This window comes from Notolepis coatsorum (assembly GCF_963971535.1).
Source record: "Notolepis coatsorum genome assembly, chromosome: 16".
Taxonomy (NCBI): Eukaryota; Metazoa; Chordata; class Actinopteri; order Aulopiformes; family Paralepididae; genus Notolepis; species Notolepis coatsorum.
In genome coordinates this window covers 3,551,123-3,566,749 of record NC_140180.1, presented here as the reverse complement: position 1 = coordinate 3,566,749, position 15,627 = coordinate 3,551,123, and the positions used below count along the sequence as shown (strand labels likewise).

The 15,627-nt window shown below is 45.7% G+C and overlaps 1 protein-coding gene across 1 annotated transcript in view; it reads left to right on the top strand.

The window, feature by feature from the left end:
• Positions 1-15,627, top strand: part of cenpi (centromere protein I) — a 56,452-nt gene that overhangs the window by 16,527 nt on the left and 24,298 nt on the right. Inside the window, exons 7-10 of the mRNA XM_084331384.1 lie at positions 735-824; positions 2,336-2,470; positions 6,403-6,552; positions 13,523-13,643. Of these exons, the coding sequence (XP_084187510.1) occupies positions 735-824; positions 2,336-2,470; positions 6,403-6,552; positions 13,523-13,643 (496 nt within the window). The remainder of the gene's footprint in view (positions 1-734; positions 825-2,335; positions 2,471-6,402; positions 6,553-13,522; positions 13,644-15,627) is intronic.

Sequence of the window (15,627 nt, the reverse complement as noted above, 5' to 3'; positions counted from 1 at the left end):
CTCCACATTTGTGAAAGGGTTAACAACAAAATGGAAACATAGAACAAAACAATCTATAGGTAACAATGCTCTCTCTGCGGCCATACAATCACAAAGGCACTTTCACTATTACAAAGGCCTATAAACAAAAAGGGATATTATCAAAGTACAATGCCACAAAATAACACTAGGCCTAGCCTCATGCCAGAGAGAGAGAGTGACTGAAGTGAGAAGCCATGTTTTAACAGGTGTGTGGTGATCCATGATTGGGTGGTGGGTGATGGGTGTTGATTGAGTGTTGGAGTCTGGAAAACCATCCACCAATCTGTGCTGTGCTGCTATAATGGAAGGGCAGGCCTGGCAGGGACCAATGGTGGAGGGAACAATGGCTGGAGGGAGGAAACACACACATGGAGACACACACTGGGGAATATATACATTGGGATGTAACAATGTGTAAACACATTGGTAATTGTTGGCTAGCTTGCTATCTCATGTTCTCCCTGTTTCCCCCGTGGTCTTATGTTCCTTTTGTTTTTTTATTTTTCTCTGTTTCTCTGCCTACTGTCAGCGACTTCGGGTTCCTGAGAAGCGCTATACAAATAAAATGAATTATTATTATTATTATATTTAAAAAAATCTATATATATATATTTTATTTTACACATGCAAATAAAGTGGTCTCAGCCTTTCCTCCTCACCAGGACGTAGTGGATGATGAGCTCTGTTCCCCGTCTCCTCCTCCTCCTCCTCAGGGCAAACAGTCGTACCTCTACAACCTGCTGTCCCTCTACAAGGTGTTCTGCCCCGACCTGGTGACGCTCTCCGGCTCGGCATCAAAGGGGGTTTGTATTTGGGCACAACCTGCCGCACACTTCATACACGACAGAGTTTCACACGAGTTCTTCACCCCTTAAAGGAACACGGCAACATTTTGGTAAATTAGCTCACCGTCTTCTCCAGAGAGAGACAAGGAGATGGATACCAGTTTCCTCTCTGTGCGTTCAGTAGAAAGCTATCTCTGGTTGCACGTTAGCCTAGCTTAGCACAATGAATGGAAGCGGACAGTGCCGGTTAGCCTTCGGGGAGAGGTGTTAGTTGGACAATAGCCTAGGCTGCCTAGAACTCTCAGTTCTAAATGACCTCTTATAGAACAACAGAGCAGTGCGTCGCTCTTTTTTTTTTTTTAATCCACTTTCTCCCATTTTCTATATTTTCTCCCATCCCAATTTCGTATCATCCAATTCAACCCTCCCCTGTCACGGACGCTGTTTCTTGCCTCCCACAAGCCGGCTGCAATGTGGACTAAGTCATACATAGCACAAGTCCCCTCCGGTACTTGAGGTAACAGCAGTCGCATCTTTTCACCTGCGCAGCTCGACCTCTCAGTGGCGAGGAGTAACGCGTGGGAGGCTCACGCTGCCCCCGACACTTCCTGATTCTACTGCGCAGGCGCACCAACCGACCTGTAGGAGTCGCTGTCCACAACGCCCGATCCCCACCCATCAGTTTCCCACCCCCTAATACGGCCAATGTGTATTAGTACGGACGACCAGCTAAACTGAAAGCAATGTGGAGCGCTGGGCTCGAACAGACGAGCCCAGCGTCTCCGTCATTCGTGGCGAGCGCCTTGCCCAATACGCCACGTAGCCGCCCAGCAGTGCGTCGCTCTTAACTTAACAACAGAGCAGTGCTCTTAGCGATTCAAAATATATTGCGATATGCTGAGTATTTTGCGATATTAATATTGCGATATATTGTGATTTATTACCTTTTTTCAACTGCAAAGTAAAACTTTGTCAACATGTTTTATCTAATAAAATAAAGTTCAGTCTGTTCATCTCACTTCAATCATTTTTATTGCAGAACATGGTATTTTCTCAAGCAGACAGATGTCAACAAACACTGTAATCTGTGTTGCATGTACCTGACAAACTGAACTGTTTGTATTACAGTCATATTCCGACTTAACTGAATGCACACGTGTGTGTGTGGACTACTGTACTATTACAGGTATTGAAATGAACAATGCAACTTCCTTATACAAAAAAAAATATATATATAAAAAATGTGCATAATGGCGCCCCAGTGGCGAACCACATAACACGCTGCGTCGCGGCACGGCCGACCCGGGTTCGATTCCCGGACCCGTGGTTATTTGCCGAATGTCTTCCCCCCACTCTGTCTCCCAAACAAATTTATCTTAAAAAAAATAAAAATAAAAATGTGCATAATAAAATATCGATACTTGGCGTCCTTGTATCGATACAGTATCGCCACGCAAAGTATCGCGATACTATACTGTATCGATGTTTCCCCCACCACTAGTGACGGTTCTCCGTTGTGTTCTCTCCAGACGGGCTTCAAGAACCACACCACCCCGTGGAAGGTGTTGCTGCCCGCCGTCCTGAAGAGGAACCAGACGCAGCCCGGCGCCGGGATCAGCCTGAACCTCGGGGGGCCGAAGGGCAGGACCGCCTCCGTGAAGCGGGTAGGGAGCGGTCCCGTCTGTGTGTCCTGCTGTCTCTCTGTCTCTCCCGTCTGTGTGTCCTGCTGTCTCTCTGTCTCTCCCGTCTGTGTGTCCTGCTGTCTCTCTGTCTCTCCCGTCGACTCTCCTGTGTCTCACTGACTCCTGTCTCTCTGTCTCCCCCGTCGACTCTCCTGTGTCTCACTGACTCCTGTCTCTCCTGTCTCTCTGTCTCCCCCGTCGACTCTCCTGTGTCTCACTGACTCCTGTCTCTCCTGTCTCTCTGTCTCCCCCGTCGACTCTCCTGTGTCTCACTGACTCCTGTCTCTCCTGTCTCTCTGTCTCCCCCGTCGACTCTCCTGTGTCTCACTGACTCCTGTCTCTCCTGTCTCTCTGTCTCCCCCGTCGACTCTCCTGTGTCTCACTGACTCCTGTCTCTCCTGTCTCTCTGTCTCCCCCGTCGACTCTCCTGTGTCTCACTGACTCCTGTCTCTCCTGTCTCTCTGTCTCCCCCGTCGACTCTCCTGTGTCTCACTGACTCCTGTCTCTCCTGTCTCTCTGTCTCCCCCGTCGACTCTCCTGTGTCTCACTGACTCCTGTCTCTCCTGTCTCTCTGTCTCCCCCGTCGACTCTCCTGTGTCTCACTGACTCCTGTCTCTCCTGTCTCTCTGTCTCCCCCGTCGACTCTCCTGTGTCTCACTGACTCCTGTCTCTCTGTCTCCCCCGTCGACTCTCCTGTGTCTCACTGACTCCTGTCTCTCTGTCTCCCCCGTCGACTCTCCTGTGTCTCACTGACTCCTGTCTCCTGTCTCTCTGTCTCCCCCGTCGACTCTCCTGTGTCTCACTGACTCCTGTCTCTCCTGTCTCTCTGTCTCCCCCGTCGACTCTCCTGTGTCTCACTGACTCCTGTCTCTCCTGTCTCTCTGTCTCCCCCGTCGACTCTCCTGTGTCTCACTGACTCCTGTCTCTCTGTCTCCCCCGTCGACTCTCCTGTGTCTCACTGACTCCTGTCTCTCCTGTCTCTCTGTCTCCCCCGTCGACTCTCCTGTGTCTCACTGACTCCTGTCTCTCCTGTCTCTCTGTCTCTCCTGTCGACTCTCCTGTGTCTCACTGACTCCTGTCTCCTGTCTCACTGACTCTCAGGTTGTGATGGTATCTCAACTACATAAGGACAACAACAGTCAGATGAAAACCTACTCCTGACTACCTACACCAACTACCCCAAAATATACACAACACATTAGGGCTGCAACGATTAGTCGACATAATCGACGACGTCGATTATAAAAAATTGTCGACGAGGAATTGTTGCGTCGATTAGTCATTAAAAAAAAATATATATATATTATTATTTTTTTTTATTTATTTTTGCACTACCTATCTTTGTGAAAGTGGCTTCTCAGCTCTGGTCCAGCTGAAGACAGAGCAGAGGAACAGATTGGACATTACCCCTTTCACTGCCACACTACAGAAGTAGGGCTGCAATGATTAGTCGACATAATCGACGATGTCGATTATAAAAAATCGTCGACGAGGAATTGTTGCGTCAATTAGTCATAAATCTTTTTAAAAAAAAATTATTATTTTTTATTTTTTTTGCACTACCTATCTTTGTGAAAGTGGCTTCTCAGCTCTGGTCCAGCCAGCTGAAGACTTCTTAGCTTAACATAAAGGCCTCTGCATGCTACAGAAACTTCAAAGCAACTTCAACACAACATCGACAAAGCAACGGTGTTGCAGACACATTACCTTTATGCTTCTGCAAAATCAACGCGCAGCCTATGATGCAACAAAATGTACCCCGGATGTGCGGCTCGAGCGCGCCCAGCCCGCCTGAATACTTTGGGCAGCCGAAGGTGCGCACTCTAGCCATTACAAACGGATTTCCCTTCTCAACCATACATCGTTAGTATAATAATAGCCCTGTTTATGTTTGTTTTCGCTTGTGTTCTTGTATATAGTGTAATATAGTTATATCGCCACATCAACCCAGTCCATCCCCATTGTTTCCCCAATCTCCTTCCACGGATTCATCGTCATAATGCTATCCTTGTAGTCTTTAGACCCGCTATTATATAAATGTTGGTACTTTCGGACCTCCTCTGCAATACGTTCCTGCATTTGATTCATTTTAAAGAAACAATTAAACAAGTGTAATGAAACAATACACTAGCTATCGAGCTCCTGTCAGAAAGTTTTCTTTTGGTCTCGAGCTCCTGTCAGAAAGTTTTCTTTTGGTCTCGAGCCAGGAAAACACTAGAAGTGACAGACAGCCCCGCCCCCATTCACTACCAACCAATCACTGCTACGCAATACCAACGCAACGGGTCTTTAGATTAGATTTTGGACACAGGTATGCAACGTCCTCGCAACACAGTCTACAAGACTGTCTGCAACAAACGCGCTGAAATCGCGCCGATGTTGTGTTGAAGTTGCTTTGAATTTGCTGTAGCATGTAGAGGCCTTAACAGACCGACAGTAAGTTTGGGGGAACTAATGGGATAACTGGGGATGTTGTTTGGTCCTGACAAGAGTCTCAAAGCAACTCTGAGGTCATGCTCAATGTCCAATCTGTTCCTCTGCTCTGTCTTCAGCTGGACCAGAGCTGAGAAGCCACTTTCACAAAGATAGGTAGTGCAAAAAAAATTATATTTTTTTTAATTCTTTATATAATTGTTTTTCGATTAGTCGACTAATCGAAAAAATAATCGACAGATTAGTCGACTACCAAAATAGTCATTAGTTGCAGCCCTACAACACATAGAGGCTACACGGTTAATAAATAAAAAAATCGCGACCTCGATTCATAGACCTATGGGATCTAATTTCTAAATTATAATTTACAGATAATTTTAGATTTTTTTTACTTTTTACTTTACTTTTTAAAATGTTGACGAAATATAAGAATCATGAGAGAATCGTGATCTCAATTCTTAGAGAGAGACAAATCGTGATTCACATTTGAGCAAGAATCATCCCTCCTGACCCAGTGTGTCTAAACGAGATACTGCTGCGTGTATCACAACATGTACTGGGCCCCTTGCCTACTCCAATTATTATCCTCGTTACTAGTTATTGCACATGCTATCATACAAAGTTATATGGGTTATATCTGCAGTTGTACAAGTAGGTTTATAGGAGCATTATGCAGGTATATTCAGCCAGATATGGATGCAGTACATGTAAATATATAAATGTATACAGCACTAGTACATGCTATCATACAGAGTTATATGGGTAGATTATAGTAGTATACCGCCTGGTGCTGCCACTAGGGCTGAGCCCAAACGTTCGAACGTTTGGACCTTTGTTCCTTACGTTGGCATTCGAATTCTAAATCAACATTAGAATTTTAATTTTTTTTATAAAAACAAAAACCTGTATTTTGAAGTAAAAAAATTAAATAATTTTTTTTGTAAAATTAAAAACGAAGGTTCGAATGTCCGTTAGAAAAACCCTGACGAAGTTCGAATCCCAAAAACAGCCTGGCGCTGCCAGCTCTAAGCTCACTGACTCCTGTCTCACTGACTCTCCTGTCTCACTGACTCTCCTGTCTCACTGACTCCTGTCTCACTGACTCTCCTGTCTCACTGACTCTCCTGTCTCACTGACTCTCCTGTCTCACTAACTCCTGTGTCTCACTGACTCTCCTGTCTCACTGACCCTCCCGTCTCACTGACTCTCCTGTCTCACTGACCCTCCTGTCTCACTGTCTCTCCTGTCTCACTGACTCTCCTGTCTCACTAACTCCTGTGTCTCACTGACTCTCCTGTCTCACTGACTCTCCTGTCTCACTGACCCTCCCGTCTCACTGACTCTCCTGTCTCACTGACTCTCCTGTCTCACTGACTCTCCTGTCTCACTGACTCTCCTGTCTCACTGTCTCTCCTGTCTCACTGACCCTCCCGTCTCACTGACCCTCCCGTCTCACTGACTCTCCTGTCTCACTCTTTCAGAAACGACACCACCTGACGCTGCCGGCTCTGAACGCCGCGGTTCGCCCGCCGGGTCAGACCCAGAGCGACGCCGTGTCCAGCAGGAAGCTGGTGCCTCTGGTGCAGATCCACTCCTTCTCCCAGCTGCTGCAGAACCTGCACCGCATCGAGGTGAGCTCTCCTCCCCCACCCCCCCCCCCCCCACCTCCCCCCTGGCCTCGCTCCCAGCTGCTGCTACTGGAGACTAGAGACTGGAGACTAGTAGGGCTGACCTTCGAATTTAAATTCGAAGCTTCGAGGTAAAAAATAATAACAATAATTATATATATATATATATTAGGGGTGTAACGGTACGTGTATTCGTCCCGCGAATTTACGGTACGGCCGTCACGGTGCGGTAAGTGCTGCCATACGACGGATACGCCCCACAGCGCGCTGCACACACGCGAGTCGCACATGCAGGCACTCGCGAGGTCCGTGCGAGAACAGCGCGCGTGGCCGGGCACACCGAGTCCGACTTCAGAGCGGGCGAAAGTGCACGGAGGAGAAAGGCACATTTACAATTGAACAGCTGCAGGGTCATTACAGTTTTACAGTTTTCTTTCGTTTTCTTGTTCGCCCAATAACGTTAACCAAATGAAACCAATGGAAAGAAACACAGGCGTCGCCGACACACACGCACACACACACACACACACACACACGCGCGCCAACAAACACATCAACATTCTCCCCCGCCGGACTCACAGGCACAGCTCATCAAATAAACATACTTTTCCAGACAGATCATCTGAGCTCCACTGTGTTTAAATCCAAATAATCCTCTGCCATTGTTGTGTAATATGTCATCTGTTCTCTAGTATTCAGTCTGGTCGTGAAGTTAAATTCTCTCTGGAAGTGAAACTGAAACTTAGCAAGGATACGTTGTTAAAGGGGCAGTAAGCAAGTGGATGCCTGAACACAGAATGACACCAGTATCACTGACTGACTGAAATTATTCTATTTAATAATAATAATTATAATAATTATCATAAATATAATATAAAAAATCTTTCATTTTATATATTAATAATAATTACAATTGTTTTTTCTTCTGTTGTACCAAACTCGTACCGAACCGTGACCCCAATACCGAGGTACGTACCAAACCGTGGCTTCTGTGTACCGTTACACCCCTAATATATATTAAAAAAATATTATGTTGTGGGACTTGTACAGCACTTTGTTCAACTTTGTCAGTGCTGTAAAGTTTAAATCTTAGACAAACTAAACACTTTGCTTTCATGAAATATTGTAAGCCGTCATTTGAGGCTTTATAAAAGCAGCACAATGAACACAAATCTGTCAGTGCCGAGTCCGACCTCATCTTAAATAACAAACAGCATTGCTTGTTGTAGTTAACAAAGAGAGGCAGAGTTGATTTTGCAAAAAAAAAAATCATGTTTTTTTTTAATAATCAAATTTTATTTTCATATTCGAATCCCATGCCCATCGAACGAAGCTTCGAAGTATTTAAGACAGCAGCCCTAGAGACTAGAGATGGGAGCTGTGGAGTCTCACTCACTTCCTCTTAACTCTTTCTTTTGTTGATGACAATAGTGCTACTATTTGAATCTGCCCTTTCTCCCCCTGCTCTCTCTCTCTCTCTCTCTCTCTCTCCCTCTCTCTCTCTCTCTCTCTCTCTCTCTCTCTCTCTCCCCCTGCTCTCTCTCTCCCTCTCTCCCCCTGCTCTCTCTCCCTCTCTCCCCCTGCTCTCACTCCCCCCCCCCTCTCTCTCTCTCTCTCTCTCCCCCCCCTGCTCTCACTCTCTCTTCCCCTTCTCTCTCGCTTTCTCTCTCTCCCCCTCTCTCTCTCTTTCTCCCTGTGCTCTCTCTCCCTCTCTCTCTCTCTCTCTCTCTCCCCCGCTCTCTCTCTCTCCCCCTGCTCTCTCCCCTGCTCTGTCTCTGTCTCTCTCTCTCTCTCTCTCTCTCTCTCTCTCTCTCTCTCTCTCTCTTTCTCCCCCTGCTCTCTCTCCCTCTCTCTCTGTCTCTCTCCCTCTCACTCTCTCTCCCCCTTCTCTCTCTCTCTCTCTCTCTCTCTCTCTCTCTCTCTCTCTCTCTCTCTCTCTCTCTCTCTCTCTCTCTCTCTCTCTCTCTCTCTAAATGAGGGAAACCTCAGTGTCCCTCGAGTTTAAATAAACGTAGCCACTGTCCACCTAACTTGTAATGCACCGTCTCGGCCACATGGTGGAGCTGCTGCATCACTGGGAGAGTTTCCACCTGGAACACAGACACCATGCAGGGCCTAGGAGTTTAACACGTTTAATCCCTAGTTTCTGATCGGATCAGATTTGGATTTTGCCTAGTTCAAAACAAAACAGGATTAGGATCACTTTGCTTTCCGATCAGATCAGGCAATCAAATCCAAGCTTTAATGATCTTGATCCCACCTTGAGGGGTGGATTTCCATTGGATTATTACCAGAGCAAAATGTACTATACAATTATAATAACAATTATGTTTCAATATAAATGAGATGGCAAAGTTTGTTAACTGAAATAATACACATTTTTAGCCTTCATGGCAAATACATTTATTTTAAATTGTTTGGTCGTGTTTGTGGTGGCCTATTTTGTTTACAACCAAATGTTGATGACATGAATGTTGTCTTCTTCCTCGTATAATTTTTCATATCCACTAGATGGAGATCGTTAGGATTAAAGCACTGATCATATTCAGGATCTAGTCATCTTAAAGTCTGAATCTGGATCAGGGTGATCCTATCCTGGATTGCTTTGAAATACCGGGACAAAATCTGTCCGAGTCGTCTGATCCTGGATCACAAAAAAATGGGATTTTTCTAAATCTGATCTGATTGAGATGAAACGTTTTGAACTACTGGGCACAGCAGGTGATCAGCCCGAGAGGCTGGAGAGAGGGGGGAGAGAGGGGAGCGACCATGACGTCGACCTCTGACCTCCAGGCTTATCTGATTTGTTTTCTTAGCGCGTCGTCGTCACCGTTTGCCGACTTCATCATCAGAGCTCGTTAGTCGTCCCTTTTTGAAGCCACACGCTGTGAATTAGCAAACGAGCAGAGTTGTGTCCATTTTAGCGCGTCGAGAGAGTTAACGAGCAAAACGGCGATTAAACAACAGGGCCGTCCTATAAATGCTGTTTGTGTGGCAGCCGGGCCCGCTGACCCGGTAAACCCAGAGGACGCGTCCCGCTTCATGCCACGTGCAGTTGTCCACCTGCTGGTCCAATTCTATACCGCCATCGTACAAAGCATACTCACCTCTCAGGCCTGTACGCTGCGACGAGATCGTCGCAAATTGCCCCCTAATTTGGCCGGTGCGAATGAAAAATGATATCTACTCGCAAGCTTGCGAATAGTGATTTCACCCCTTCATTCGCATTTCACTACACTAACATTAGCCTACAACCAGGGCTGTACAGGCGACATAATGTTGCGGTTGTAATTTCATTAGACAGACCAGCGCGGACATTTAATAACATGCAATTTAATTGACACGAGCAATGGGCTAACGTTAGCTGGTGGTCCCGAGTGAAGCAGGGACGGTGGAAAAGTGAGGAAAGGGGGTGGGTTATATTGACAAGTGACAACGCTTGACAACAGAAGTTTAAACATAACTTCATATTTATTAGTTATTCGTTTCTGTATATCATCCACTGTGACTTTCCATCTCCGTGTTAGACTCGTCCTGTTTACATTCGAGTGTGACGTCATCACCTACGGCAGCTTAGACGATCAAAACGCGAACCTAGAACAAAACCCGGGGGGGGGGGGGGGGGGGGCTGGCTCTCTTGTGCGTTCTCGCCCCCTCTCTCTCTCTCGCTCTCTCTCTACATTCAATGATTTAAAGTAGCCAAACGTTACAGACAGTATAAATACTAACTGGATAGTTGATGATAAACATTTAATTTCATTATCTGAAATATTCTAAAATCATTAAGTCTGCTATAAGCCATTATCCCTTTGTGTGTAATTATTATTTTCTCACAGTAGTATATATATATATATGTGTGTGTGTGTTTGGCTAAAGTGGATAGAAAACACAGTACTGTGCAAAAAAAGGGCACCCAAGAGTTTTTATATAAATAGTCTTAGATGTAAATAATTTTTTTTTATTAGTGTGTCAGTAGACTACTCTTAGTACATTTTCATTAAATTATTTTTTAAAGCATCTTCATGGTTTAATAATGCAAACATATGTTGCAGGGACTTATTATAATCATCATATTGGCGTGACTGTATGCATCAAAGGGTTAAATCAAGCATTTTTAAGTGCTTTAGGAAATGTCAAAATATTGCGATATATATTGTGTATCGTGATATGGCCAAAAAATATCGCAATATCATTTAGAGGCCATATCGCCCAGCCCTACTATAATGGTAAAATAGTTATTTAAAAATTTGCCCCTAAAAAATATTATTTGCCCCTAAATTTCTCATTTAGGGGCAAGTGTGCCCCTAGTGAAAAAGCTTAGCGTACAGCCCTGCCTCTTCAATAACAGTCTGGTACGGTTCCGCACAAAAAAACTATCCATTCAAAAACGTCAGCGAGATCATCAACAAGGCCTCCAAAATCACAGGATGTGACCTTCCCTCCCTGGACTCCATCTTCACCTCCCGCACAACCACCCGCGCCAGAAAAATAGCTAAGGACCCCTCACACCCAGCACACCCCCTGTTTCAGCCCCTGCCCTCAGGTAGGACCCCTCACACCCAGCACACCCCCTGTTTCAGTCCCTGCCCTCAGGGAGGACCCCTCACACACCCAGCACACCCCCTGTTTCAGTCCCTGCCCTCAGGGAGGACCCCTCACACACCCAGCACACCCCCTGTTTCAGCCCCTGCCCTCAGGTAGGACCCCTCACACCCAGCACACCCCCTGTTTCAGCCCCTGCCCCTCAGGGAGGACCCCTCTCACACCCAGCACACCCCCTGTTTCACCCCCTGCCCCTCAGGGAGGACCCCTCACACCCAGCACACCCCCTGTTTCACCCCCTGCCCTCAGGTAGGACCCCTCACACCCAGCACACCCCCTGTTTCACCCCCTGCCCTCAGGTAGGACCCCCCCTCACACCCAGCACACCCCCTGTTTCAGCCCCTGCCCTCAGGTAGGACCCCCCTCACACACCCAGCACACCCCCTGTTTCAGCACCCTGCCCTCAGGTAGGACCCCCCTCACACCCAGCACACCCCCTGTTTCAGCACCCTGCCCTCAGGTAGGACCCCTCACACCCAGCACACCCCCTGTTTCACCCCCTGCCCCCAGGTAGGACCCCTCACACACCCAGCACACCCCCTGTTTCAGTCCCTGCCCTCAGGTAGGACCTCACACACCCAGCACACCCCCTGTTTCAGCCCCTGCCCTCAGGTAGGACCCCTCACACCCAGCACACCCCCTGTTTCAGCCCCTGCCCTCAGGTAGGACCTCTCACACCCAGCACACCCCCTGTTTCAGCCCCTGCCCTCAGGTAGGACCCCTCACACCCAGCACACCCCCTGTTTCAGCCCCTGCCCTCAGGTAGGACCTCTCACACCCAGCACACCCCCTGTTTCAGCCCCTGCCCTCAGGTAGGCGCTTTAAGTCCATCCTTACAAAAACCACCCGCTTCAAGGACAGCTTCTTCCCCACCGCCATTCGGACCCTGAACTCCCTTGGCCCCCCTCTCCCCCTTCCGCCCCCCCCACACTAACCAAGCTCCTGACCTGATGGACTAGATTCTTCTGTGTGTTTATGTTGTGCTGTGCTGTATTTATGTATTTATTGTGTCATGTTGTACTGTATTATGTATCCACCCTGGCCTGTACCGATCAAGAATACCACCGACCTGGTTGTGTGGCAATAAAGGAAACTTGAACTTGAACTTGGTTCTCAACCTGGGGGTCGGGAAAAGATGAACAACAAATACATTATCCTGATTTATCATCCTTCGAAAAGACAAAATTAGTACAGGATTATACTTATAATCTTTGAAAAGATAAACAAACACAGTTGTTCTTAGAATCTTTGAAAAGATAGACAAAAGGTGCGGCTGGGTAGCGCAGCGGACTAAGCGCTCGCCTACCACCGCAGAGACTCTGGGATCGAATCCAGCTGTCAGCGGTACCTCCGGCTTGGTCAGTCGTCCCCTACTAAACACAATTGGCAGTGTTAGCGGGTGGGAAGCCGGTGGGTGTGTGTGTGTCCTGGTCGTTGTAAACAGCGACTCCTACTGGTCGGTCGGGGCACCTGCTCAGCAGGGAAAGGGATCTGGGGGAGATAGTGTGATCCTCCACGCGTTACGCTCCCCCGGTGAGAGTCCTCGCTGTCGGGTGAAAAGAAGCGGCTGGCTGACTCCAGATGTATCGGAGGAAGACATGTGGTAGTCTTCTCCCTCCCCAGACCGACAGTAGGGGGCAAGAGCGCAACGACCAGGAAGGGAATTGGCATAGTGACTAAATTGGGATGGGAGAAAAAAATACGAAAAAAAAAATAAAAAATAAATAAACAATGATTGTTCTTATCATTTTTGAAAAGATAAACGGACACATTATCCTAATTTAACATCTTCGAAAAGGGCTGTTGCATGTTAAGAGAATCAGGGTATCTGCGTGGTATTATAAAAGTACTTAAATTCATAATTCTCAATTGAAGGCCTTAAAAGGTATTAAAAAGTCTTACATTTGCACAGGTATTACATTTTGGGGGGGTGGGTGGGCAAGCCCGGCTGTCGGGAGATGAAATAGTATTAAATATATGAAATGTTTTTGTATTCCAGTCGTGTTTTTTTTTTGCAGGACTTACCGGGAGCTCGGTGCGTCTGACGAGGCCGTGTCTGGAACGAGCCAGTTCAGCGTCACTATGCATCTTTTTATTTTTTTCTAGTATGGTCGTTAAATTGGAATTACATTGAGCCCTTGAGTGGTATTAAAAAGGTCTTTTAAAAAAAAAGTCTTAAATTTAACTTGTTGAAACGTGCAGATACCCTGCTAATTAACCCGCCTGGTTAAATAAAAGATAGAGTGTGATTATTCGTGCCCTGGGCCTCTGTGAGCCTCTTGTGTTGATGTATATATGTGATTTGTATTGTGCTCCTCCTATTATTATTCACGTCTCACGTCTCGTTGTTGTTGTTGTTGTCTGCCACCAGCTGCCCGCTCAGATGGGCTCTCTGCTGGGCTCCAGCCTGACGCTGCACTACCTCAACTGTTTACAGGATGAGTCGGCGTTCCTCCGCCTTGACTTCTGGCTGACCCACGCCCTCCACGAAGGTAAGGGGGGCGGGGGGGGGGGGGGGGGGGGGGGGGGGCACGCTCAGAGGACTGTGCTACACTCCACTATCCAGAGGGAAGACTCGCCCCTAGATAGTGATGCACCGATGTGAAAATTGTGGCCGATACCGATATTAATATTGCTGTTCTGGCCGATACCGATATTTCTGGTTAGAAAAAACTTTTTTATGATAATCAAATAAAGAGCTATTTTCCAAAACGAATATTTTTTTTTACTTTTGTAACTTATTTTCAGAAATGACTGATATTTTGAAACTATTTAAGGCCAAAACATGTAAAAATGAAAAAAAAATATGATTTATTTAATTTTTTAATTTTTTTAATATCTGCCCTATCTTGATATCGGACCGATACCGATGTGTAAAAAAAACTGCCATATCGGCCTATATTATATCGGCGGTCCGATATATCGTGCATCACTACCCCTAACCCTAACCCCTAGATGAACCCCTAGATGAACCCCTAGATGTAGCCCCTAGATGTAGCCCCTTTCATGCCTGCGATGCACCGAGTGAATACACAGTCCCCCTTGTCCCACCATGTAAAATTCCTACAATTAAGGCGAGACACTGCAGGTGAATAGTCAAATATACTTTTTTTGTTGATTTTGAGATTTTGTTATATTTAGCTTCCTAAACATGTCTTCTATGAAACTAGTGACAATAAAACGTCAATAACACACATTTAGTTGTTTATTTTACATAATTTTGCCTTATTGCATCCATAAATGTGCACATATTTAATGGGGAAGTGCCTCATTTGCATATATAAACATAAATCTCAGAAAACTTGCAATATATTTTTTCTTTGTTTATATGTACATAACAAATTGGGAAAGTTTCATAGTGATATCTATTCAAATATTTTTTGCCTATTAGGGGGTACTACACTGTACTACACTGTTTGTAGCCTGTGTGTAGTTCTGTTCAGTTCAATAACATCATTATTATTATTCAGTTATCAGGCATGTGTTTAGGTTGTCTATTACTAATGTTTGATTAGGTATTGTGTTTGTAAATATCAGTTTAAAAAAAAAAAGTATGGCATTTTACAATACAGAACTTTGAAGGCGTTTTCCCAAAAATGAGTTTTAAGAGTTTTTCCTCATACTCTGAGCCAGAAATCTCCACTTCAGTAGCACTCACATACACCAAACCTTCCAGTTCTATTCATATCTATGTTCTGAAGGTATTTACAGAAGGGTTTGTTGATATCGCATTCATACCCTGATTTATATCACATTTTATTCCTAAAAACATGGCGAAATATGGAATTTTACCATAAAAATGGACTGAATGGAGTATTTTCTGATTTATGGAGTGATAAAAAGAGATATCCAAAATCCCCTCTGTAATAACCTTTGGCTCTAATATGTCAACAAAATGAAACTATAATTTTGAAAATGGCTTTATCCAATGTTCAGATTTCTGTCCTGGAATTATATGCAAATTAGTGCATATTTAAGTAGATCATGCCTCATTTGCATATTTAAACATACAATTTCAGAAAACTTGTAATACAAAAAAGTCTTGTCTTAATATAAGTAATCAACTGGGGAAGTTTCATTGTGATATCTATTAGTTAATTTTTTTACCCTATTCACCTGCAGTGTCTCCCCTTAAGCCCGTCTCGCTTTTCTCTACCAAAACGCTTCTCGTACAAGTAGTATCGCAGAGACGTTTCAAAGGCACTCGCTCACAGTTGCACGAGGGTCTTTCGGACAGACAAACGCTAGGGTTTGAAAGCTCGGCGTTCGGCTAATAAACATTTTAAATCATTTTTATATAAACCGGTCAACACAACACGGCTCAGAGCGGCTTTATTTCCGTCTTTGGCCGCCTGGTGTGATCACAGCGCAGGGCGGGCGCGTCAGGCACCCGACACCGGAGATAAAGCCGCGTTGACCAGTTTATAAAAAAAATTATTTATTCGCAACGCCGAGCTTTCAAACCCTAGCGTTTCT